Source organism: Alternaria triticimaculans (assembly GCF_023758025.1).
Source record: "Alternaria triticimaculans strain BMP 0046 chromosome Unknown scaffold_8, whole genome shotgun sequence".
NCBI classification, from domain to species: domain Eukaryota; kingdom Fungi; phylum Ascomycota; class Dothideomycetes; order Pleosporales; family Pleosporaceae; genus Alternaria; species Alternaria triticimaculans.
Genome location: NW_026055965.1, coordinates 1,548,929 through 1,574,380, shown reverse-complemented (window position 1 = coordinate 1,574,380; position 25,452 = coordinate 1,548,929). Strand labels below are relative to the sequence as shown.

Genomic DNA, 25,452 nt, shown 5'->3' with positions numbered 1-25,452 from the left:
AAAAAGACGCTAAAATTACGTAAGCTTCTTTTAGTCTTATTCTATATATTTTTCTCTTTCTAAGTCTAACTTTTCTCTTCTCTATATTCTCTCTATGTTAGTAGAACTTTCGAAATTTAAAAAATAAGTTTACACTCTATCTTTATAATAGCTATCTACTAGTACTATTAGTACTATACTAGAAAAGTCTTCTAAGTCTATTACAAACGCTCTATAACGTATTAAAAAGAAAAAAAATACTTCTACTACTCTTTCTAAGCCTAAACTAGACTAGCTTTTAAAAATCTCTAAAAGAGCTACTAGAGTAGTTAATAGAGATCTAGAACGTAGTTCTAAAAAGATAAATTAACGTATTCTAGAAGAGAATAATCTAGACTTCTCTACTAGATCTCTATAACGCCTATTAAGAGTAGAGAAATACTCTATTTCTACTACTAAGAAAAAGCAGCTTTTAAATAAAGAAAAGGCTTTATTTAAAAGAAAATACGCTAAGAAGACTCTTAAAAATATTAGAAATATAAACTTTAATAAAGCTATATTTTTAGACAAGTCTTCTATATAGCGTAGACATAGTGCTAGGTAAGAATACGTTAGAAAGAGAAGAAATTAGAAGACTAGACCTAAACAAGTCTCTATAACTAATACTAGTACGTTTAAAAAAATTTTAAATAAGCTAAATTATTCTCTAGAAAATCTAGTATTTTTCTAGTTTTTTAGATTATTTTTAGCTAGCTTACTAACTAAGTTATAGCCTGCAACATTACTATCTCTGTTTAGAGAGCTATCTAGATAGGTAGAAGATCTAAGTTATATATAACAAAGACTCTATAAGAGCCTAGAAGCTTTATAAATATAAGATATATAAGAGAGGTTTTAACTTCTATAGTTAAACCCCTTTTTAAAAGGGGTAAGAAAGAATTCTTTTAATTTTAACTTTAAATAACTATAACTTAGTTAATTCTTATTATTTTTTAAAGAATTTTTTATATTTAGAAAGCTAATATCTTCTTCTATCTAGAGTAGAAATTTTTGTAAGATAACGCTAAGATTTATAAAACTCTAGCTATTTTTAATTAGTTTAGAAAGAATAGAATTTCTCTCTTTAAGTATTCTACTTATAGCCTAGATCTAAATTCTATAGAAAACGTCTAGAGTTTACTAAAGAATAGGCTAGCAAGAAGATCTACTAGCTTCTTAGACGTAGAAGCTAGTAAGAAAGTAGTAGATTTATTTTCTACTACTATTCTAGAAAAGTAGGTAGCTATACTATAAAAATTAATAGATAACTATATTAAAAGCTTACCTAGGTATTATAAGGTAGTAAAAAGAGCTAAGAGTTAGTATACTAAGTACTAGTTACTATATCTAGCTAGCTTATAATACAAAAAGCTTAAAAAATAACCTTTTAATATAACTATTGCAAAAATAAATAGAATAACTTCTAGTTTAAACTAGTAATAGATCTAGGTGTATATAATAGCATATTAAAATCTTAGCGAAATTAATAGTGTAAACAAAAAGATATAGGCTAAAAAGAGTAGAGCTTTTTAGTATACTTAAACACTACTAACGTTACGCAAGTTTAAGCTTACTAAGCGAAATTCTAAAGAGACTAACCTAAAGAAGACGTTCTTAGCTTTTTAAAACACTAAAAATCTTAGTTCTAGCTAGTCTAGTTGCTTAGATATATAGCTTTAAAAAAGACAACTTTTTAAATATCTCTTTCTTTTTATTACTCTACTATAGTATAGTTACATAATAGAGCTAAGCTCTTAGATAGAGAAGATATATAGTAGAGTAGATTACGCTTATTATATATTATATAAAGCTAGTACTTAATAGCTTATTAAAGCTATATAGTATATAAAAAATAAGAATATCTAATCTAACTATAATATATTAAGTATAATTCTCTTTTATAATAATATAATTACTTATATAAGTTAGTATAAGCTTTATAAAAGTAGCTAGTATAAATCTAAAGATTTATATATAGCTTTATACCTCTAAAAATTTAAAATACTATCTTTTAGTATAGCTAGAAAGTAAAGTAGCTAATTCTATTTAGAATTACTTTAGATTTTAAGTAGATAGAGTAACTTATATACTACTAGAAGTAGTACTTATTAATTAAAACTTAACTATTTTTTTTTATATTATTTCTATATATTCTACGTAGCTAATATAAAGAAAACTAATATTAAAAAGCTAGACAATTCTTTTATTACCTATTTTAGTTTACTTTCTAAGATACTCTCTATTTACGTAATAGCAAGATAGTAGTTATTATTATTCTGAACTAGCTTTGAACAGGCGCAGCATTGCGCCGAAGCAGCCTCGCGCTTCCTCTTGCGCAACACCACTCGCTTTCTTCTCCAAGTGTACCAGCTCCTGCTCTTTGTCCAGCTCCAGCTCGTTCGCGCGTCGCACCCTCTCCTTCATGTCTGCGCGATGCATGTCGCCGAGACCCATCTTCGCTTCTTCACGTTCCGAGTTCCACTGCGACAGGCTTTCGCGCGTCGGTATCGCGCGCCGTCCGACTGCAGGGCTACTTCGGTGTGGTGCCATAGCCATGTTGGGGTGATGAGCCATCGTTGGTGGCGAAACGTACTGCTGCGGAGGGCCAACATACATGCCCGGTTGGGCATGGCGATGGAGGTATGAACGGTGCGTATGCTGCGACAGAGCGCCTTCAATTGGTGAAGGGCTGGTGCGCGAGGACGATGTAGGCCACGGATCGCACGACCTCGGTTGCGCAGCTGTCAGTGCAGCAAGTGACTCCGAACGCGCTCTTCGCATTTCGCCTTGATGATGCTGATGAGCGGAGCGAGATATGCTGCGTCTCTGGTTCTGTCGTGACGGTTCAACATGAGCAATGCGCTGGGTAGGCAACGATGCCGAAGGTGCAGTCAGTTCCAGCTGCATCGGGCCTGCTGAGTTCGGTCGCGGGCGGCTCCCGTGGGCCGGGCTGGTCATTTGGCGATATCTCAGCCTCGATGGCGTGGCAACGGCAATCAGTGGAAGTTCAGCTGTATTGAACGGTTTATCGAACGAGTCAGAGTTCGTTCCTTTTGAGGCGCGATTGAAGGATCCAGCACTTGTGTATATATCGCTAGCCTCGAGACTATGCGACCAGGGACATGACTGGCTGTTCATGGTTCCAACGCTGGATCGGCGGTCAAGAGTGACGCTTGACGACGAGGAAGATGAGAAACCGCTCATTGAATAGCCGTTGGTGAGTAACTGAGGATGACTCGAGTATGATCGAAGGTTGGACCGTGAGGCAGAGCGCACTGATTGCCTTTCCATCTTGGGATAACTTCCATCTTGCGGCATGTGTTGCACGGACTGGCGGCGACGTTCCCGCGATGCTACTGCCCCTCTGTTATGAAAGCCTGAATGCTCTCGTCGGGCGTTCCAGCTTTCCTCCTCCACGTTCATCTCTCTACCATGAAGGCTCTGTTCGTACCGTTCTTGGTGGCGTTCTGTAGAATGCAAAAGCGATGCAGGAGCCGCAGCTTCGGCTTGAGAGCACTCCAAACTCGACAATCGTCGGTATCGACTTGGTTGTGTTATCACGGTCCCAGCATCCTCTCCCGCTTTGGAGGCGCATTCCCGGTCTCGCGGCGGCCTCTGCATCTCAGCAGCAAAGAGACGGAACTCAGGCGTGGCAACGTCAGTCGCTTTGAGCTCGCTGATGCTATGGAGAGTGCGCCGTCTTTCCTGTAACCGTTCTGGCTTGGTCTTAGGCTGAAACTTGGGCGATTGAACCTGAGGATGAGGCTTCTGGAGAGGCATGCTGAGGGTTGGTCTTCCTGAAGGGATGCCGCGTTACTTTCAGGCACTCCAGTTGGTCTATACCTCGTAGTCGAAGCGTTTCAAGGTTTCCTTAAGTGCTTGCAGGTTCGTGGAAGCTTTTCTTGATGCCGCGCGCCTTGGAGCGCACTATCGGTGATCTCGGAACTGAGCTGCATATCGTGCTACAAACCCTGCATACTTGCCAAGCGAGAGGACGTCGGCGGTGTGGCCGTTCCGTTGCCGTCGCACCTCGAATGGGTCTTTGGACAAGCAGACGTGGAACGGAGAGACGGATTGCTTTGCAAGTAGCGGTCAGTGTAAATGCTGCTGTTCATGAGGAGTGACACGAACGACTTGGCAAAGTCTCGATTATCCTGGGCAACATAGCATCACACGAGTTGACGTGAAGAGTAATACGGTAGTGATTATTTGAGTTGCTGCAGCGTGCGTGCTCGGGCCCAGACTCGCGCCGCCAGTGCATCGACACCGCCGAAGGCCAAATTTCCAGTGATTCGAGGCTTCGCTAGGCTGGCTATGACCATGATGAGGCTGTTGCTGCAGATCATCTCGGGAAGGCCATCTCTTCGGCGACCCAGCTGTGAGGGTCGAAGCGCGTGGCGGACAGGTGGTCCAAGTTCGTCAACCATGTTGGGTCCAGTAAGAGGGGAAAGCAACATCACATGACGAGTACAACAGCCTAAATTGCGATCTCATAGGTCGCAGTGGTCGCATCACCACGCTGGGCTCGGTACGACGAGGTGCAGCAGGGGAACGGGCCGTGAGATCGAGACGCTTGTGAAAATGACGTGGAAAAGAGCTATCGTGCTATGGAAAGTCCGTCGAATGAGAAGCGCGTGAATATTAGCTGCATTACCGAAGATGATCAATATGCCCTCACAACGCAGTCTGAGGCTCCTGTGTGAGCCGAGGCCAGCATAGCTCCCGTGAGACTTGGCAACTCTAAGACATCACACCTTCTCGCTTCCTGTAAACTCAATACTCGACACAAGTGGAACTGGTCGCGTAGTCACACATTCGGGCTCGGTTGCGGGGACACCGGGGACGCCGGGGTGCGATGGGTGGATGGGACGCGAAACTGGTAGCCGCGGAGACGTTCACTTCATTGGTGTTCGCTTTCGACAAGAACATCTGGCGTCTGGTGTATCTCGGTCCTCGTTTTCTTTACTGGGCGAGCGGATCATCTCTAGCTTTCGTTGGTCCATCTTGTGTCGAGGCGTTCTTCTCTTTTTCCAGCTTCCTTGCCTTGATGTCTACGGTCATCCGACTCATCCTCGCGCGTATCTCATCCATTCTGACCGCCATATCATACGTGTTGGGGCTGGGATCCCGACCGTGATCGACGCCGACGGCGAGCTTGTCGCGCATAGGTCGTGGTGTAGGTACGCGAATCGTGTTCGCGTCATGCTCAGTCTGCACATCAGCTACGGCAGGTCGAAGGAAAACTGGATTGCTCGTGCCATTGGCCTTCACCGGAAGCTTGCTGTTAGTATAGATTGAAGAGCAGGTACTACGCCGAGTAGTGGCTACGTCGTTCAGCAATAGAGAGTGGGCTGAGTCCGAGCGTAGGTGAGCGGGCAACGGGGAGGACGCTCTAGGTATCAGTCTCTTGATGGACTTGGGTGGGATGGGCGGAGCGTGGTCGAGATCAGGTGAAGGGCCGCTGTAATCATCGCTTGGAGTTCTCTCGGGTTGTGCCCGAGTCGCCCTGGGACGGTGAATTGAAGAAGCCGGACGGCGCGAGTGAGAAGTTGTTGCGACGCTGGATACAGTCTTGCTGTTGCTGGCTGTCGGTTGGCACCATCCCAGGCTTGCCTTCGTCGGTCGGGCATAGTTGGGCGCATCAGTGGTAGACGCAGTCGACCTCGACCTAGCTGATGTAGGCTGGGCATGGCTGGGGGCGCTCGCTACGGTCAGAGTAGGCTGGCTCCCGTATTGCACCGAAGCTGGTGGGAGTGATGGCGCAGGCGTAGGCGACTGGGATAACTGCCGGTATCGCGATGGTGTTTGCGAGGCTCGTGGGCTGTCGCGGATTGAGCTCGCTTGCGGGGTGGTCGAACCACATCGCGGTCGTGACAGAGTGGTGAACAGGCGCTTGCTCAATGAAGGCGAAGTGCGGCGGCAGCTCGATATGGCGCTAGGCAGCGAGGTGTTAGTCATGCTGGCAGGTGCAGCTGGTCCACCTAGAGTCGCGACTTCCTCCTCAGCGTCAAGGCACTTCCCCATGACAAACTCCACCTGAGCAGCAACATCGTCAAAGTCCAGCGCTTCGAGCACGTCGAGCGCTTTCATCTTGTGGGTTAAGGCTGCGCACCACATATGACTGATCGCGTTCTGAGATTGGGCTATCATCTTGTTGCGAGCCACAATGTCCGACCAGTCCCGATAGGACTGGAGTCCTTTCTTCATGTCTACGCAGGCTTTCGCGACATACTTCTTGTTTACAAGGGCCCATGGTTCTAGCGCCTCAATCACAGCAACGTTTGCTGCGTTGCCGGTGATCTTGCGCCAGATCACCAGCAGCCTTTGTAGGTCGCATGCGACGGTCAGCAAGTTATTGCTAGTTATCTCAAGTACATCTCGTATATCGCCGCAGATGTTGTCAATGGTGCTGGAGTCCACAAGAAGAGCGAAGTGAAATCGATCGATGCTGTTGATGAGCTCGTGGTAGGGGTCAACGAATAAATCAGAACCTGAGGGCGCCTCGATGGCGGTAGAGACCTCCGAGATCCGGGGGCTTGTGGAGGCCGGGATCCAGTCAGGTGTGGGACTTCGCGCATGTGTTTGATGAGAAAACCGTGTCAGTGGGCTTCCGAAGTGGGCGGTGGTAATGGTCGCTGATGGGGAGACCGGGTCGGCTATCGGAGACGACGATTGGGTCTCGGGGCGCTGGTCTTCCTGCGTATACTGTGCAGGTATCGGTGAAGCCACAGGGGCAGATATCAGCTCCTGGGTTCCCATCCCCGTAGAAGGTCCGCTGCTCCCATGGCGCCTCAAAGCAGTCCCAGTCGCCTCAGTATCCTTCGATCGGTTGTCGCTTTTGTGGACACGCTCCCAGAGACCCTTCGCCGCCCGCTTGGCCCAAGATACCTTGACATCGTGGCCGTCCTGACCTTTACGCGACGCCATGTCAGCATCCCTATGGTTCCAAGTCTTCCCACACGGAATGTACTTACCTCCCGCGACCGTATTCGCACGTCTGCGCCATCTCCGCAGGCCGCTATTCTCCGCGGCCTCGGGATCCATTCGGCGGGCAACGAAAGCGCTGAACGCACCCATTTTGTCGTCGGCGAACTGGGTATTTGAAAGAAAGATGACAGGCTTGTTCCGGAGAAGTAGGACTGGTTGCTGGGGGAGGCTTCTCGAATGAGGTGGGTTAAGTTGTCAGTACGTATATGAGATGTGGTGTGAAGCTGTCAGTCGCGCAATATTGCGGGTTGCGCGCATACGAGACCCTCGCCATTGTGGCTCTCGTTACCAGACATCTCGGTGTGGAGAGGCATGGCACAGCGGGTTATTGGCTCTGCTCGCTGGTCGCTGGTCAGTTTTACGTATTTTGAATTCATCGAGAAAAGGGTCCGGGAAGCCTTTTCGTGGCCAGCGCAATGGCAAATCTACCGGTTATCAGGTTTGTCGGCCTCGATATATCTGTACGAGCCTCTGCCCTGCGCATGTCAGTCTGTCGCAACATGCAGTATGGCGATGCGCAGCTGCAAGCTGCAGGCGCTGACAAGCAGCTCCAAGCAACATGGCGCAGCCTGCATTCGGTACCAAAGTATGCACAGCATGGAACGCGACCGCCTGGCAAACAAAACGGGTGGTCATTATCGATTCTTTTATTGTCGCATGCTATCCAAGCCCCTATAAGGCAACCAGTGTAACTCCTAAACGCTCAAACATGTATCCCCATATAACGCTGCCCCGTTGGTCGCGGTCGGCGCCGGCTGCGGGGCGGGTTCGTGACGGTCGTGGAACGAGGGGGAATGCAACATCCATCAAGCACTATTCACTGTTAAGTTCAGTTACTACGTGTCTCGCCAGGACGCTGGCGAAGAAGAAAAGACGAGGGGGGAGGATAGGAGGGGTGGTGGTCGAGGCCCGGACTGCACGGCGAGCGGGAACGCGAACAATGTCATTCGAAGGAAGAGGGCAACGATAGTTGTGTTATTGGCTGCGTGATGCCAATTAGCACTCGTCCATGCTCATCTTCTAGAGACACTTGGTCGCCTTCGCTCGCTCGTACAGTCATGTATAGGCTCGATGTAAGCGAAAGGGCGAAGGCAGGGGTCGACTTACTACAAGCTCAAAGTCAAATCGCCGCGGATACTCGCTTTGAGTTCAATCTCAATCTCCAGATTCGCCTCGAGTGTCAGCTTCAGTCCGTCCTGGTCCTTGAGCTCGCTGCCCTTTTGCTGCGGCTCCATGCGGTAGGGCTGGTTGGGGTCGGTGCCGCGCATGGGGATCTCGCCTCGCATGGCGCGGGCGTATGTGACGGGCCCGTCCATGGATGTGCTGTCCGGGCCGATACGCTCGAACATGCCCATCTTCTGGAGATCGCCGTTTGCATCGGCTTCCTCGAGGGCTTCCAGCGACGTCGTGTGCATGTATTTGCCGTTCTTCTTGTCTTCTTCGATGCGGTTGCGGCGGGCGCGGCGCGACGAGGAGCGCGACCGGGCGGATTGCAGGCCCGCCTCGCGCTTGTCCTGCTTGGCCTTGTTCACAGCCTTCTCCTGCTGCATCGTCGACCGCTCGTGCGGCTGGTTCTCATAGTCGGAGTCCTTGTCGGCCATGTCGTCGGGTATCCTTGCTATCATGCAAGGCCTCGGGCAATTGGAGGAGGCTGTTCTGGATGGGGATTGTCTGCGTGAGGGAGGTGAAGAATTGCGCAGAGGTGTCGAGGTAACGGCGATGGATGCGAGCAAGATGTGAAGTCAGCAAGGTCGAGCAGCAAGCGGAGCTACTACACGCCTACGCACGCCACGACTGGTACGGGCAGCTCCACTCCAAAAACAAGATTACTCGCAACGGCCTGGTCCTCTGTAGCCCCCAAAGCAAGGACGCCGCCGCCGCAAGCTTGCACCCCTGTCTTTTCATCCGTCGTACCGTCTCACCGTTTCAGGCTCGCTACGGATGACGTCAAGCCCCCATCGAGCGACACCAGCGATTGCTGTCCCAATCGGGTTGACAGCCGCTGCGTGACGTATGTCAAGACGATGCATCTGCGCGCGTCTTTGCAAGTCGCCCGACATTTGCACACATGCTGACGACGCGCGCAGCGATGGCGAAGCATAACCAGTCTCGCGCCCACGCGAGTGGCTAGTCCGCCCGCCGATCGCTTAACGCGGACCGTTGATCTCGCGGGCAACGGCTGTGCAATACTCGATCCTGGGCATAATAGTTGTCAAGTTTAGACTCAGGCTCGGATACCTTACTCCATGCTCAATGAGTTGACGTCGCATGCGCTCTCGGTTACTGGGGTATTATTACAGGGCCTGGTAATAGCACGCCTAGTAGAGACATCCCCTGACGCTGCGATGATCATGACGAAGTTGTAGGAGATTACAGAAATACCAACACCATCAGTATGCCAGCGCGATGATTCAGCAGTGAATGGTGGTGCAAGTTGTTCATTGTGTCGTATTATACTGCAATACGTATCGTAACACTACATGCAAAACTCCAAACCGAACGCCATTATGATCTCCCAATATAACAATCGATGCGTTTCGTGCATTCATCCTCGGCCATCCTCTAGTTACTGCGCAAAATTAGCATTTGGCTTCGGTGACAAACGACTGCGTGCTTGACTTACAGCAATCCAAGCGTGAGATCACCGTGGATCTTGGCCTTCAACTGGATCTCAATGTCGAGGTTGAGTTCCAGGCGCAGCCTCAGCTGCTCACCTCCGTCCTTTCCACCCTCCTCTTCACCGCCGCCGCCGCCAGTCAGACCTCCGAGGGCCTTGCCAGCGGTGTCTCCAACTTGGTTGACGGCGTTGCCGGCAGTGTTTTGGACCATTTCGCCGGCTCCACCAACGGCATCGCCTCCAGGGACGTTCTCGGTGATGTCGTCTAGCGGACCTCCGCCCTTGCCGCCCTTCTTTTGGCGCTGGCGGTTGCGACGGCCTCCAGATTGGGACACGTCGGATCGCGCGTCAGACTCGGCACCGGAGTCTGCGCCCCGTCGGCCACGGCCACGCGACTGGCGGCGTCTCGATTGCGACTTTGACTTTTCTTGTTGGGGTTCGTCGGATTCGTTGTCAGCGTCGCCGCCGTTGGTTTGCTTCTTGGATTCTGCGTCCTCTTGCTCAGCTTTCCCTTCGCCATCGCTTTCGGGGGCAGGAGTGGCGTCAGGAGTGGGCTGCTGTTGAGGCTTCTTTCCGCCCAGCTTCTTCGGCGTCTTCCTTTCGGTTTTCTTACTCGATGATTCCGCACTGCCCTTTGCGCCTACCGAGGCGTTGGCATCCGCGTTTCCCTCTCCGGAGACAGACTGCTTGGTCTCTTCAACTGTGTCCGCCATGGTGCTGGTTGGATGGTCTTTGGGTGGGTGGGAAGTAGTTAGACGGGTGATGCGTGACGAGCTGAAGGTGCTTCGGAAATTGTTGCAAGTCCAGAGCCGCGGCGCAATTCGTTAATAAGAGAAAAGCGGCCTGGGAACAGGAACCGGTTTGAAGCTTCAAGGTACCTGCTACCCCTGCCGCACTCGAGCCACCCGTCATGCAGTCTGACGCACCATGTGGCACCCACATCCACCCCACCGCCAGCGTCCCAAAACTTGACCCCATCCCTGCGCGCTGCCAACCTGATTATTTTAGATCTGAAATCGTGCTTGCGACAGTCTAGCTGTTCCGCTCAACCCGATGCGCTGCGAGCTCGTGTGCCTCTGGTCTCGCTTGCTCGTCATTGGCGGCCGCTCCAAGCCCAGCAGCGATGCATTGAGCAACGCGTCAGCTGAATGCGCTTGACATCAACGCTTTGGGACATGCTGTGGCACGGGCGAGGCCTCGATCAGTGGTCTGGCGGAACGTTTACCCACAGGGTGCGGGAGACCGTTTAGTGCTGGCGTGGAAATGGGAACGCGTCTTCATAGCGTGCACAATAGATCTGAGGTAGCGCAGCGTCGAAAGAATCCCGCGATAAATTCGATATCATGAGCGTTGTGCTAACGATCGTTGGGAAGACGCAATCGCGGGGCGCACCAGATCTTCCCCGATGGCCGGCCCGAATTGCGCCGGTCTGGCGGGTATCGTGACGACGGCATTTCCAATACGCACCTCCTTCGGAGCTCAACGAGAGCAACCAGTCAATTGGACACCAGCATACTACTATTCCAGCATGACATCCCCAGAAGCTGCAGATGTAGCCGCAAAGCAGCGGATCATCAAGCACATGAATGCAGACCACCACGACTCCGTACGCGCCGCCCGCTTCATGCACCATTGATGTCGAATTCGAGTTCCAATCCTAACCTTGACCGTAGATACGCCGGTACGCCGAAGCGTACGCTTCCAAGTCCATGATGCAGAGTCGCTCGGCGCAGATGGTCGACATTGATCTGAACCAGATGGTCCTGAGCTGTGGTGGGCAACAAGCTGTCATCGCCTTCGACCCACCGATGAAGGCCATGCGCGAGGCTCGCGAGCGGCTTGTTCAAATGGATAAAGACGCTCTCCAGACCCTGGACCGAAGCGACATCGCCATCACGAAGTTCGTGCCTGCGTACGTGCGTCCTGCTCATCTGTGGAATTTTACGCAATGTGTGCTTGCCCTGCTCTTGCTACCGCGGCCGGCAAACTGGCAGCCTGGATCGCTTCTCTACGACACCGTGTTGTATCTTGTGCCTGGCTTCGCGAGCTTCGTCGCTCGAATCGGCTTTACGGTTTGGGCCATCACGGTACCTATCCACATAATCGAAGCCATCATCATGTCGAGGAAGCTTGCAAGACACGGATGCACATTCCTTGATGCGGTCTGGTGGAAGTGGGTGGGTACGTGTCTCGTTGAAGGGTTCACGTCCTTTCTCAGGCTGAATGCGCTCATCGCGGAGAAGAAGAAAGAGAAGGACGCGAAGAAGCATTAAGGACTACAGAGTTTTTGATTCGAAGGCATCTTTCGTAGTCTAGCATACTCAACTTCATGAGATTTTCTCAGACGGCGATGCGCCCATATACCATACCGGTCAGGACTTCTCCTTGGCATCCAATCGAGCACTGCGAACGTAATCCTGAACTCATCGAGTTGGTAATACAAGAAACGGTATATGCTTGCAACGCCAACTCGATGAATCCGGCATTACGTTCGCAAAGAATGTTCTTCGTAGAGTCTACACTATGCACGTCTCTATATTATCAGTTAGATACGCTCCCGTTGCGAAGAGTTCATCGCATGTGTTGCGTTTCGACATGATAAGCACCTCATTCGATTTCGTGATACCCAGCTTCCTCACGAATCCTATACTCGCCTTCCCCGTCGAGATAGTTGACTTTCCATGCTGATTTGGTAGGGATGCCGGTGGCAGGGAAGTAGTTTGTGTTAGCAACGATCTCGGTTTTGTGTGGATCTTGTTGCATAGTACACTCATATACGACATATTGCGCGCGGTTGATTGGTGCAGAATTGTGTCCATGGACGGTGAGGTACGTCCAGGCCACAGTAATGTATCATGGGTGCTACATTGGTCAGCATCGAGCAAGTTGGAACGGCTCAACCACAAAACCGAAATAGCAAATTTTCGAAATCCGTATAACACCTGCGTGTTCCTTTTTCATGCCGTTCTTGCGGACACACTTAACGTTCTAAGATTAAGCTGAGCTGATACCGACACCTGGCGACACGGCGCACGAGAAGCCTCGCCCCATACCGCCGCGATGCCTCCAAAGCGAAAGAACGAAGCAGTCACGAATGCAAAGCCTGCCAAGAGGGTTAAGACAGGCGGCGCCTCTACATGCGCACATCCTCTGAATAAGCCGGCCGGCGATGAGACACCCGCGAACGACGACATCAAGAAGGGAAAGCGCAAACAACCCCTCTGCCAAAGTCCACGACCATCTACAGCTACGACAGATGGTACAGCTTCCTCTCCATTCATGGCCCTACCGACCGAACTGCGCTGCCAAATCTACAACTACCTAGCAGCCATCGTCTACGACCCCGTTTTCCCCGAGCCGGGCATCTGCAGCTGGGAAGTATGTCGGATGCCAACCGCACTGCTTCAACTCAACAAGACTATATACGAAGAGGTGAAACATCCCGCGGTACAGAAGCCGTTACAGAAGGTCAACGATGAGCTTGCGCCCAAGATCATTCTCGGTCCGACGCGCGCTGAGATAGACCCTGTGTACGTCGCGCTCTCGAATTCCTTCCATCTCGCCGGCAAACAACTCCGTACGTACCTGGATGGACCACAAAAGCACGGTACTGCGGTCAAATATGTTAGCCTGAAGATCGCATCGTGGTACAATGACACGTATCTACGGCAGCAAGTACAAAACGGGAATATGAGCGCTTCCAGTGCGCAGACCAAGTGCAAAACCAAGCACTTGCACAAGTTTGTGAAACAGACTTTGAGAAGAATGGCGCTCAGGAAGACTTGCGAGGTTCGCATTCGACTCCTGAACCACCCACTGGGGCCGCTTCATAAGCGAATATATAAGCTCGGTGATCCATTCTGTAACTACACGGAGTACGAGAGATTGGCCGCGAAAGACACTATACGGCGAGCTCTGAGTGTCGGGATGAAGCGCGAACTCAAGACCGTGTACACAGCAGCGCGCGCAGACGCCCACAAAGGTATTCTGAAGATGATGGCGAACCACTTTCGATCGCAGAGGATGAACATCACGTTCTCGGTGGCGCGCGCGAGAGATCGGCGCTTGTTCGACATGGCCAAGTCACTCTGTTGAGTGTTTTGCCGCAGGGGATGCAGCTCTACGGCAGCACAAGGATATTCAGTAGTCCCAACATATTGGACAAGCCCGGCCATTTACGCTAGAATTACACATCTTGCGTAACTCTTCTGATCCTTTGCCGATACCTACGTGATAGTTCCAACCGGGAGGTATGTGTAGGACCAATCGAGTTTCTTGCTGTCAGCTGGGGTCCTTGATACGCGAAGGCGATGGCGGGCATGGCTGCTGAAGTTGACCGTCGCGTCGAAATTGCAACAATGTGAAGATGGGAACCTCCCGCTACGGGAATGCGCGATAGGACGTAAGCTGCCGACCATTGCAGTTCACATTGCTTACACAACAACATGAAGATTGAGAGCATTTCAACGATAGCGACAAGGCCGACGTGGGCAGCAACGATCTAACGAGTGCGGTCCCAGACTCTATACCGAGATCACTGTGCCATCCTCTACTGTTGGCTATACTCTCATAGCACCGTATGAGACCGAATGCAGTCTCCACACACATATTGTCCAGTTGTATTGCGACGTTGTCTTCCTGGCGTGCACCGTGGCGCATGTTCGATCGCGCGTTCTGGGGAAATTCGCGGAGGTGTACGAGAGTGCATCGCGCCGAAGGAGAATGTTTCGTCATGCTCTGGGTGACATCAGTATCCAGGTGCAGTTTGCATTGCGCACACCCGTGTAATCGTGTCCGCATCTATGCCGTTGTGAATGTGTGTCAGCATATGCGCGGGAACGTAGTCAGAAGGCGGCGGTTGGTGTTGATGCATGAGGCCACGGTCGTTGGGAGGGCACGCAGATGCGCGTCGGCGATGGTTGGAACTCAGACATGTGATATGGTGAATGCTGCCCTTCGTTTGCGACACCTCGGCACCAGGCAACTCGGCCAAGAGTTTAGGAGGATAGAACCTCTTTTTCGTTGGGAACCGGTGTGTAGGGCGGATACGGAGTCGAGCGCTCAGTTCTTTCGGGTTGAACCATGAGGGAGTGCCCAAGACTTGGAAGCAACGTGTCTTGCGGATGTGTCTTGGGCGGCGCGCAGAGCATATTTCAGATCCCTGGTCTTGGGACGTCCGATGGATAGAAGGTTCGGCATTGCCGGCCATCACGCTTTGTTGCGGAGGCCATAGGGACTTAGACTGGACCGTGGAGTATGGGGGCTCGTAGTCCAGTCCTGGGGTCAGTGCGGGTATGAGGGGTGTTGCGACGCGCACAGGATGCCCGCGGGCGCTGACTTCGCATTCGTATAGTATTTCTCTGTCGGCGGGGAACGGTCTAGTCCGCAGGGAGAGACCCATGTATGAGTCGCGATGTCCGATGTACGTAGGTGGTGCAGTCGTTGGGTTGTTGGTGCTCACGTCGGCGTTGCCGCTATCGATAATGGCAGTGTTTCAAGGAGCAGCTAGCCGTTCCCATCGACGCTATGACGTCGGTCTTCACGCCTCACCACCGTGTTGGCGCCTGTCGAACCTTATTCATGTCCTAATTCTGTACCACACACGACCACACTCTTCTTCCTCTTGCTACTCTTTCTACCCGTCATCGTCAACACCTTGTTGCGAACCCTCGACTGTACTTGACGTCCTTCTTGGGCATCTCTCTGGACTGTACTCACTGAATGCATTACTACATACTTACAAATCCTCGAGAGCGTAGAGTGGCGCGTTGCGCACGACGGCTCATTCAACCTCGCGCACGGATATAGTACTCCGATGGTGTACTGCTAATACTCTGACTTTCACGACGCTTCTCTACAAACCCTCTTCAGCCTACGATCTGTCGCACAAAATCGATTTCCACAGATCGTGAAGAAATTCCGGTTTGTTAGTGCGAACATTACCGTAAAGTTTGACATCGGATACGCTAACGACGTCTAGGTCACTCTAGGTATGAAACTACGATCGGGCTTACTGTGAACCCTCGACATACCACGATGCAGGCTCATGTCCTATTATCAACAAAAGTATTCCTGTTATACAGCGATGAATTAAGAGACCTCTACGCGAACAAAAAGCAATGATGACGACGGCGATGCGCGATGGGAAGGTTAGACGTAGCTTGCAGCGGGCCGTTCGCCTCGACCCGCATCCTTGGCTATATGTCTCGACACCACGACCCAGACTCGTCCAGAACACGCAGCGCTCGAAACCCGAAGTGCGCCCGTGCACACAAGCGTAGAATATTGCTTCCACTGAAGGGTCATGCCTCAGGCCAAGTGTATTTGGTGGCTGCAGGAAAAGGCCCTTCCCAAGTTGTCTTCGCCCAAGCTGAACGCAGGTGTGTAGTATCAACGGTGAAAGAACCTCTTCGCCAGGACTAGCGCTTCCGCATCTCTACACCGACGTAACGCCGCTGGAATCGTTCGATATCCGCAGCTTGAACTCCACGGTTGTAACGGCGGCCCACTTAACTATATATGTGAGACCGTACCCCAGAAAGCGGCACGATATATCGGCTGCACTTGCCCACCTGTTCTCCAACTCTTGAGTTATCTTATATTCTCTTGTCATCTCTTGTCTGTTCCTCTCTTGGCTCATACTCTTCTCTCGACATCTCCTCCTCTCTTGGCTCAACCTCTTCCCTTGGCTCAAAGTCTTGTCGTGACTACTACACATCCTCTCTTGACCCCTACTCCTGCTCCACTCATCAACCATGGAGGACGCTACCTGGAAAGAGACCCGACCAGGTCGATGGGAGCGCGCGCAAACCTACCTCGAGAGAATCAACATACTCACCCGCAACGTCCCCAACGCCATCGGCCGCGACAACTGGGCCAAGAACGCCGTTGCCAAACTCGAATTTCACCCGGACATCAAAGACCCTGCTGCCTACCTGCGGACGGCCTGGAAACAAGTCCGCTACAACCACCCAGAGATTGCCGCATTCCCATACAACGGTCGATACATCTACCGCGTCGGAGACGAACCCTCCATCGCCTTGTGGGTCTCGGCGACCTTCTCCGTCGCCGAGGGCAAGACTGTTGATGAATTGCTCGGACGGATTCCACGGAACGAACAGATGATGTGCTACTTCCTTCCCGACACATCCGAAGTCATGATCTGGTCGCCACACTACCGCGTCGACGCCCGCGGCGCAATCTTCTGCCTCAACCACCTCGTCGAGTCTCTGGCCAACATGAACCCCAACCTAGTCTTTGGCGGGTGTGCCAAGAACCTGACGCCGAGCATGGAGTTGACGCTTGGAATCGGGCACGAGAAGACACCAGAGATTGAAGCGCAGGCTGAGAGTCGTCTTGCAGCACTAGAGCCCCACAAGCCAGCCCTGGAGCTGACACCTACGATGAAATCGCAGAGACCGGGTTACACTCAGCGACATTTTGTCAAGCTGTCCAAGCGCGACACCAAGACCGTCATGGACAGTTGCGAGACGCGCGCTCTGGCCATCGACGTCGCTCTACACGCCGCCCTGATCAGCTCCGTTGCCAAACTCGCACAAACAAAAGAAGCACGAAGCTTCATGGCGTCCTTCCACTCCAACCTCCGCACTCTGATCCCAGAAGGCGCAGCGCCAGAAAACTCGCCCACAAGCTACACCAGCGTCATCACCACAGAAGTCATCGTCTCGCCAGAAACCGACTTCGACTCTTACTACTCGCAACTCGCACCCGTGTATGCCGCCGGCTACGCGCCGTACCTCCCGTCATCGCCGTTCTTCCACCAGCGCCTCGAAGAGACGCTGTACGTCAAGAAGTGCGAGGCGGACGGATCACCGCAACCCCGCTTTGCTTTCCTGGGCGAAGTAGACGAGCAGGTCAGCAAGAACATCGGCGACGGGCTTGTCAAAGTCAGGGACTTCTGGCTGGGCGCCGAGACCCTGACGATGCGCATGATGGTGCACACGTGGATCTGGGAGGGCCAACTCGTCCTTAGCGTCTGCTTCAACGAGAGCTATTGGGATAAGGAGCAGGCGGCGAGTCTGCTCGGTGGCATGCAGGATGCGCTGATGGGGGTTGCGCTGATGAAGTCATCGAGGGTGGATAGTGCGTCCGGGTCGAAAACGTCGTTGGTGGATGTCAAGTTGGCGGAACTGACGATATAGATTGCTTCGACTGCGTAGCTAAGATTTGATAATCTCTATTTGTAGTGCACGATACCATGAATAAGAACGTTTCCTCTTGTTAACTCACGCAAATGCATGTGATATCGATCGCCTGATATGTAGTCTGTATGGTAATGAAGTTTGGTGTGGTCCGCGCTGATGTCCGCAGACGAGTGCTTCAAATATAGCAAGGCGACTCTCACTCCTTCCGGCCCGTGAACATTGCTAGTCATGTCCGCATCTGGATTGGAGTTTTATCGCTCGTTGCCTAAGGCATACAACTACAAAGCCACTACCTAGGCGTACACGTGGGTTCAGTCGTGTGCAGCGGAGCAACGGCTAATGTGTTCAAAGCCTACCGAGAGTACTTGACTTGCCTGGGGTTCAGCACACCATCCGCGTAACGCCTCGTCATACATATGCTGGATGTACTACCTAGTCTACGAGGTTGTGCCAAAGTCCGCTGTGGCCGACAACATCCCGCGGATGCGGTCACCGCTATATTTCCTGTCATCGCCATATTCCCTTAGACCAGTTTCAAGATTCTGGAGACTCTTCTCGATAGCCTCTTTTCCTTGAGACTCCATGAAATCCACGCAGGCGATCGGGTACTCGTAAGTCATCTTGAGGGTGAAATGTGGTTTCAACTTCCACGAGTCCATGATTCCGTCGTCCTTGTTTTCATCGTCGTTGGACTTAATGTCGCTTCGACATAGACCAGCATATCTTTGGGCGTCTTTCCAACTGGTTATCCTACTCTCAATCCCGTCCTTGTCGAACCATAGCTCCATCTGCTTGGAGTAGGGAAACTCTCCAAAGCTGTGAGTATGTAGTGACAGGGAAATATAGTTTTTCGATACACGTCGTACGACAACATGTATGTTCTCTTGGTCGGGTATCTCTTCACCGATTCGCCCCGGTACTCCAACATTTGTGCTCGGACAGAGCAGTATATCGCGAGATGTACAGTCCTTGATTGTAGCACGCCAGTGGTCGAAACCGGCCCGCGGGCGACATCTTTTTCGCAAATCCAGTCCGCGGGTATAAATCTTTCGCACATTCAGTCCGCGAGCACAAGTCGTCGCGCGCATAGGAATCGACACTTGGAATCCGTGGCTAAACTTGAAAGCTTCCTCAACACTCTTGCGCGTGATTCCGAGCGCATGCCACAACAACGTCAGAAGATAAGGACAGGCCCACGCTGAAAAACGGGTGGCCGACCTGAAGAATAAGCCAAAGGTGCTCTCGCTATAATCGACTGTAAATCTCTCATGCCCTGTCACAGAGAGTAGACTGTAGATGCGATCTCGAGGATCGCGGCATTCCAGCGTGCGACCGAGCTGGTAAAAGATGAGCCAGAAGGGTATTGCTGAACCGTGGCGGAAGTAGGTCCCTTTCAGTAGCATCTGAATCCTCCTCAACCGTGGATCATCCTGACAGTGATGCAGTAGCTCTTCCAAAGCGCGCGTTTTTGCCACGCTACAAAGGAAGATTCGTTGCGGACTCGGGACCGATAATAGCTCCTGAACAGTCCAGGCGCGGTTCCAGTAAGGGTGATTTGCCAAATCAGTCGTACAGATATCGAAGAGATCATTCCTGTCCTTGAAGCACCCGTCGTTGGAGCCAACAGCTGATGCCGTGTCCAGCGCAACCCATACGTCACCATATCTTCTCAAACCAGTCGGCCCAACACCTAGGAGACCTTTCCTCTTCACATAGCGAGTCTTCTCCGAGACGGCAATTGCACGCTCCATCTGCAAAAAAAGGTCTCGGATACGATTCTCTTTGCCATCACCAAGCCACACGAGAACCTCTTTGGCGTTCTTGTAGATATCTCCCATCCGCGTTACCTGCAGACTCTTCTCGACATCATCGCTTTGATTGATACAAAGCGCGTCGATCCAAAAGTACTCACCGAAACTGCCATGGCTCGCAAGTTCCAGGAAGTCATAAAGATTTTTTCCGACTTGCATTTCTTGGTTATTTATCCTAGTTGGACAGGGCCCCTCTTGGTAATTTACCCAAATTGGGTAGGTTTCAGATTGGTCTCCCCACGTGTACGAAAGGCATCTGTATGCTGTACCCTCTGTGTCTTCCCACAGCTGAACGAGGACCTGACCAAAGGCGTCAGGCGCTATTACTCTGAGCAAGCGCACTGAATTTGGATTGACCAGCGGTTCATACACAAATTGGGTTTGACCAGTTGGATACATCGCTTCGCTGTCCGTTGTTGTAATCTGAAGGAAGAGCAGTGGCAGTCTAGCGACTCGGTCTTGAACTTAGGCTCAGAAGTTGGAAATGAGCTGATGAAGGCGTGGGAGGGTAGGTGCTCTTCCACAGCACGGTCTTGAATCAAAACTCCCACTAGATTCAATTAGAGAATACGACCTAGGAAGTATCTCTTGTGTGTTGATCTTTCAGCAAATGGGCTCTTATCGTAACGTAGCGTTGTTGCAAGATGCGGGAGAAGCTGTCTCGTTCTCGACTTTCGCAGGTGAGCCAGAGGCGGTAACACCCAGGATGCAAAGAGTCGAGCGCGCCTTCGACTTGGAGCTGGAATTGGGTTGGATCACGCTGGTCATGGAAAATGCGCTTTCGCACGCGGGACAATTGCGATAGCGTTGACGTGATTCGCTGAGTGCAGTCTGTGACACACAGGCTGCGGGAGAAGCTCACACGATGCAAGAACAGAAAGGACAATCGGAAAGATCAGGCTGGGAAGAGTTGCGGGCGTTGTTGTAGTAGGAGCGATAGGCGTCCAACCGTGCGCTGCTTGCCTGAAGCCAGCCACATATCACGTGTGCCGCCTATGATTCGTCCCGAGCCCGGAAGGTCATCACTAATAGCCCGCCCTCCACAACACCAACATCACGCATTCACAATCCTCATCATGGCAAAACATCCAACAATCGATCAAAAAACGGCTCGTATTGATATAGCCAATCCCACTTACTCTCAACACTACATGCGCCTTTTCCGCCATACCGTCGCCATGCCGTCTCACCACCCCCCGCCTGCAACAAAGGAAGATGATAACGTAACCGTGTGGTAGTTTGCCCCGCTATATAAAAGTAACGCCAAATAGGGATATGAGGTATCGTGCAACGAAGCCAGAACAAAAAATAGAGAGATGAGACGACAGGTAGCAGATGAATGTGCAATCATAATGTTTGAACAGCAAACAAAAGCAATGTCGTTATAAAAAATGCAGTCCGCTCCGGGATAAAATGGGTATATGTGGTGTAGATAGTTCCGAGATGCGATGTGGTGTAGATGCGACGTGTTGTAGATGGGTGTGAATGTGGTGTGTGTATGCTCAGATGCGCACAAAGTTGGTGGTGCTCGCGGCGGCTTGGTAGTTCTGTGTTGGAGGTAGGGAGGGCAACGAGGGCAGGGATAGACGCCCGGCTGTAGTCAAAGACCTGCACTTAGCTTATCTGATCTCAACATGAAAGATGAAGATAAGAAAAGCTGCGCGCTAGGGATGGGTGGGTAAGTAGGAGAGAAGCACTAACGCTCTCGGAACCATCTTGCGATCCTGCTCTTCTCGTCGGCTCTGCCCGCCTCGAGATGGGTGCTGCGCTCGTAGAGTTCCTAGATGATGTCAGTATACTGGAAATACCAACAGTGCCAACAGTGAGGAAGACTTACTTCGTCGTCTTTGTTGATCTTGATGTCCAAGATCAGATTCCGAATCTCTTCGCATCGCTGCCAGTTCGGATACGGAGTACCCTGCGCGCGTTGTACTCCGACAATGACTTCGCCCATGATCTCAAACTTTCGCCAGTTTATCCGCTCCTTGCCGACGACGCCGCCGGGTGGTGGCTCTCGGCTGTCGCGTTTCCCTACGACGCTTTCCAAGACGCTGACGCCTGGGTGGGGTGCGAACGCGGAGTCTGTCTTCTTCTTGTCGCCGACAAAGGTCGAGTTGCCTTCCGAAGCCGATACGAGGTCGCGGCGGTGTAGTGGGATATATGGTATGCGCTCGCCGGAACTATTCTCCCACGCCAGTCTGTACGCGGAGTGCGACTTAGTCTGGCCCATGAGGATGTCGAGCTTCCAAAAGTCTTGGTTGGTGGCCTGAGGGACCAGCTCCCGAGTTGCTACCAGTCGTCCGATCGCGGTGCCGTTGATGCCTGCCATTACGGCACCTAGCATGTTGTAGTTGTTGAGTTTCCGAAGTTGTCGTGCAATCTTCATCCACTTCTCCATCATGAGCGCCCTGTGCTTGGGCTTGTCGCGCAGGAGGATGTAGTTGGTGACGAGGTAGGCGACGTGGTTGAAGTGCTCGGTCATGCGTGTGACATTTTCGAGATTCTTGCACCGCTTCTTCTCTTCGGCATTCAAGCTGACGTGACGTACAAGATCGCGTGGTCGTACCGAGGAGAACATGATCCAGTCTATCCGGGTGAGTTCCTTTGCGATGGCTTCGTCCGATTCGCCCATAAGCTGGTGCCACTGAATCTTGGACATGGGCTTAATTGGGTTGGGTTCCAATTGTCGGGCGAGTCGCTCGTTCTTCTCGACTTGGGTAAGCAGGATCTGCGATGAGCCCATGGAGCCGTTGGTGGAGGAAGCGCCACCGGTTACGCTACTGCGGGCAACCGAATTCCGTGCCGAACTGCTCATGGACATGTGGCCGAGTGCTCTTGAGAACTCGTCCTCGTCGGAGTCTTCGTCCAGGACGTTGTTGTGGAATGTCGGTATGTTCTCGTTCTGGGCTCGTTGGCGGTCGCTGCATGCCCAGTCGGTGTCGTCGTCCTCGGTGACCATTTCAAGATCGCGAATAATCTCCGTTGCGGCGACGGAGAACTCCCGGTTCAAGGCCAACGACGATGCAAACCTTCGAATGAGTCGGCGTGTGGTTGGGTAGGCGAAGTCACCGGGATAGTAGGCCACCCAGTGTTGCAATATCGACAGGTAGCGGAGCTGGGCAATAATGCGGATCATGGGCAATTCTTTGTCCTTGTTCTGCGACTCGAAGCGCTTGATGATGGCCTCTAGTAGCTGGCCCGGGGTTGCGAATCTCCGATACAGAGCCAGGAACACGGAGACGAACTTGGAGTCGTTCTTGGACATGGGCTGGGCGAGCAGTCGGTCGACCAGCTGCTCGAAGGTGTAGCCATTCTCATCCGACGGCTTCACCGACATGATGCTTTGGCCGGCGTCCGAGTCGTTATCATCAGACTCCTGGGAATCATAGCCGGGGGACTCTTCAGCGTTGAAAAAAGTTTTGTTGGTGTCGCTGGGCTTATAACGGTGGCCCTTGACCTCGCTTGAACCCCGTTGAAACCTCATGGAGATCTCCGAGCTAGCCCGCTCGTGCTTGCGGCTCCAAAGGTCCTTTTGGGTGATTGATTTCACGGCGGAAGAGTTGGCCCGGCGCCGCGCCATGGAAGCCTGGGACCTGGCTGCAGGGGGTCAATGACTTGCACCCTGGAATGGGCATTGGGGGCATGGAGGGGCATTAGGGGCATTGGGGGGCATTGGGGGCATTGGGTATGGGCAATTGGGCGTGTAACAAAAGGAAATGAGCCACTTACGGCGCTTGGCGGCTATGGCCGCGCGAGTGATGACGGACAGGCATCCTCGGTGCGTCTCCGGGGACGACTCGGAGGTCTGAAACACGCTCACGTCTCCAATGAAGGACTTTGCTTTCTGCTCCACAACTTGCGGATCGACCTCGCGGTGGGCGGGGTGCTGATCGCACTTGCAGGCGACGAGGATAAAGGGCAGGTGAGCCTTGGACAGTGTGCCTGGACTCAGTCAGCATGTCGCGTACGAGGCGCGTCGGCTGACGCGATGGCGGGGTACGCACTCAGCATCTCCGGGACCTTGCCCAGGCTCTCGTGGTTTGTGACGTCGTAGAGGGTGACGGCGGCGTCCATGCGCGGCGTCGCGAAGTCGTGGACCGTCTCGGGCCACTTGATGATGCTGCGGTCGCCGACGTGCACGTCGTTGAAGGTCATCTCGAGGAAGCGCACGACGTAGGGGGTGCCGTCGATGGTCATGCGCCGCGAGCAGGAGGTTGTCGTGGCCGTGTCGGGCAGGCCCAGGGCGCGGCGGATGAAGGTGCTCTTGCCCGAAGTCCGCGCGCCGATGACGGCGATGTTGAGGTCCTGCATGGTTGATGCCGAGTCGCTGGTGGACTACACATGTAAGTTACTACAGTCCCCCCGCCATATGAATATAGGAGGACTCACGCTCGAAGGCTCCGACGCATCCAGGGCCTGGCGGTCCTTGTGGTGGGTGGGCGAGAGGGGCCCCTCGGTGTCGGACGACGACTCGGCGCTGCTGTCGCCCTCCTCGTGCTGGGTGGAGAGCGTCGTGGGCTGGGGGAAGTGGTAGCGCTGGAAGAAGGCATCGTCGGCAATCTCATCCGCCTCGCTGGCCTCGTCGGTGCGGTCGAGCTCGCTCTGGCCGTCGGTGTCGCTCTTGGGCACGTTGGGAGCCGAGTATGCGCGCGTCTTGATGCCGGGCCGCTGGGCTGAGGTGCCCGCGCTGCTCTCTCTGCGCGGCGGCTGGGCGGCCTGTGCCATCTTGCCCTTGTCTGTCGGCTTCGAGGGCGGCGCGTGGACGGCCCTGCTGCCTCCCGTGGCGGGCATGGTAGGCGCTTTCGAAGGCACTCGGGGCGCTCGCAGAGGGCGCTCACAGCGAGGGCGGGCCCAGGTCAAGGTGTGTGCGACGGCTGGCGGCCAGGCGCAATGGGGACATTGGGGGAGGGCGGGCGGAGGGGGATTGAGGACAGGCGGGCTGGGGTTCAGCGGCAGGCGGTCGTGATGCTACGTCGTGGACGTCGTATGTACTGGTATGCAGTATTTCAGCGGGGAGAAGTCGAGTTCATGGCAGCCAACGGGGCCTAGCTCGCCTGCACCAGACGATGCGCCCGCGTCGCTAACCAGCTAGCCTGCATCCCACCCTCTCCACACAACTGCTGAGACGCCTGAATCGCTGCATCCAAACCCCTTGGCTGATCGCATGCCCTTTCAGATGTCGCCCTCAGATGTCCACCCACAACCATCCACCCCAACCATCCACGACCTGGCTAGCTGCCCGGCCTCTGCGGCCCGCCTGTCACCCTTCATCTCGTCTCGCTCCGCCGCACATGCTTGGACACCTGCCCGCCAATCATCGGCCCTTCTGCGCCCCCGTTTGCCCTTCCGATTGGCACAACCCGCCAACCTTATCATCTCATACAAGCTCCAACTCGACTCCATCGGCTCCAAAACTTCCGCCGCCCTTAGCTCCTGCTCTCCAAACTCTCATCGCTGCTGCTGATCGCCATGATCGCCAGCTACCTTCGTGTTCTGCTGTCCGCTCCCCCACATCCCCTTCAAGTCATATCAGTAAACAACCTGGAGCTTAACATACGACTTTGTATTGCTAACTTTCGCTCTTACACTAATCCAGACTGCAGCGCGTCTATTAATTCCTTCCTTGCTCAAACGGGGCGGGGTCTTCACTTCTCCCCCCAGCTCAGCGCTGTGGTTGGACGAGGCGGCGAACCACAGTGCTCCGCGCTTGTACCAAACGCGCATGTAGCTGACGCCGCAATAGAACCCGCAGCTAATGCAATGTCGTGCACCCAGAGCCCTCGTCACATCCGACAACACCCTGTCTGATGCAACCCTCCACCACTTTGGAACCGCCTGCAGAACGATGCCTCTC

General features: G+C 52.7%; 9 protein-coding genes across 9 annotated transcripts; 3 read left to right on the top strand and 6 right to left on the bottom strand.

The window, feature by feature from the left end:
• Positions 1–2,289: 2,289 nt before the first annotated feature.
• J4E78_006438 (uncharacterized protein) lies at positions 2,290–2,634 on the bottom strand (the record flags this gene model as incomplete). Its single annotated transcript, XM_049367050.1, is given in 2 exon segments — positions 2,290–2,613; positions 2,629–2,634. The coding sequence occupies 2 exon segments, from the start codon at positions 2,632–2,634 to the stop codon at positions 2,290–2,292; spliced, it is 330 nt and encodes a 109-aa protein (XP_049221756.1).
• A 2,346-nt stretch (positions 2,635–4,980) lies between these two features.
• On the bottom strand, positions 4,981–7,279 carry J4E78_006437 (uncharacterized protein; the record flags this gene model as incomplete). Its single annotated transcript, XM_049367049.1, has 3 exons — positions 4,981–6,929; positions 6,993–7,110; positions 7,271–7,279. The coding sequence occupies 3 exons, from the start codon at positions 7,277–7,279 to the stop codon at positions 4,981–4,983; spliced, it is 2,076 nt and encodes a 691-aa protein (XP_049221755.1).
• Positions 7,280–8,111: 832 nt separating this feature from the next.
• Positions 8,112–8,606, bottom strand: J4E78_006436 (uncharacterized protein; the record flags this gene model as incomplete). The annotated part of the gene is made up of 1 exon (XM_049367048.1): positions 8,112–8,606. The coding sequence occupies one exon, from the start codon at positions 8,604–8,606 to the stop codon at positions 8,112–8,114; it is 495 nt and encodes a 164-aa protein (XP_049221754.1).
• Positions 8,607–9,624: 1,018 nt separating this feature from the next.
• On the bottom strand, positions 9,625–10,335 carry J4E78_006435 (uncharacterized protein; the record flags this gene model as incomplete). The annotated part of the gene is made up of 1 exon (XM_049367047.1): positions 9,625–10,335. One exon carries the CDS (start codon positions 10,333–10,335, stop codon positions 9,625–9,627), a length of 711 nt encoding a protein of 236 aa, XP_049221753.1.
• Positions 10,336–11,150: 815 nt separating this feature from the next.
• J4E78_006434 (uncharacterized protein) lies at positions 11,151–11,895 on the top strand (the record flags this gene model as incomplete). The annotated part of the gene is made up of 2 exons (XM_049367046.1): positions 11,151–11,228; positions 11,296–11,895. The coding sequence occupies 2 exons, from the start codon at positions 11,151–11,153 to the stop codon at positions 11,893–11,895; spliced, it is 678 nt and encodes a 225-aa protein (XP_049221752.1).
• A 787-nt stretch (positions 11,896–12,682) lies between these two features.
• J4E78_006433 (uncharacterized protein) lies at positions 12,683–13,717 on the top strand (the record flags this gene model as incomplete). The annotated part of the gene is made up of 1 exon (XM_049367045.1): positions 12,683–13,717. The coding sequence occupies one exon, from the start codon at positions 12,683–12,685 to the stop codon at positions 13,715–13,717; it is 1,035 nt and encodes a 344-aa protein (XP_049221751.1).
• A 2,660-nt stretch (positions 13,718–16,377) lies between these two features.
• Positions 16,378–17,784, top strand: J4E78_006432 (uncharacterized protein; the record flags this gene model as incomplete). The annotated part of the gene is made up of 1 exon (XM_049367044.1): positions 16,378–17,784. The coding sequence occupies one exon, from the start codon at positions 16,378–16,380 to the stop codon at positions 17,782–17,784; it is 1,407 nt and encodes a 468-aa protein (XP_049221750.1).
• A 440-nt stretch (positions 17,785–18,224) lies between these two features.
• On the bottom strand, positions 18,225–18,661 carry J4E78_006431 (uncharacterized protein; the record flags this gene model as incomplete). The annotated part of the gene is made up of 2 exons (XM_049367043.1): positions 18,225–18,603; positions 18,654–18,661. The coding sequence occupies 2 exons, from the start codon at positions 18,659–18,661 to the stop codon at positions 18,225–18,227; spliced, it is 387 nt and encodes a 128-aa protein (XP_049221749.1).
• A 2,633-nt stretch (positions 18,662–21,294) lies between these two features.
• On the bottom strand, positions 21,295–24,389 carry J4E78_006430 (uncharacterized protein; the record flags this gene model as incomplete). Its single annotated transcript, XM_049367042.1, has 5 exons — positions 21,295–21,378; positions 21,436–23,195; positions 23,328–23,540; positions 23,603–23,933; positions 23,988–24,389. 5 exons carry the CDS (start codon positions 24,387–24,389, stop codon positions 21,295–21,297), a joined length of 2,790 nt encoding a protein of 929 aa, XP_049221748.1.
• Between the last annotated feature and the right edge of the window lie 1,063 nt (positions 24,390–25,452).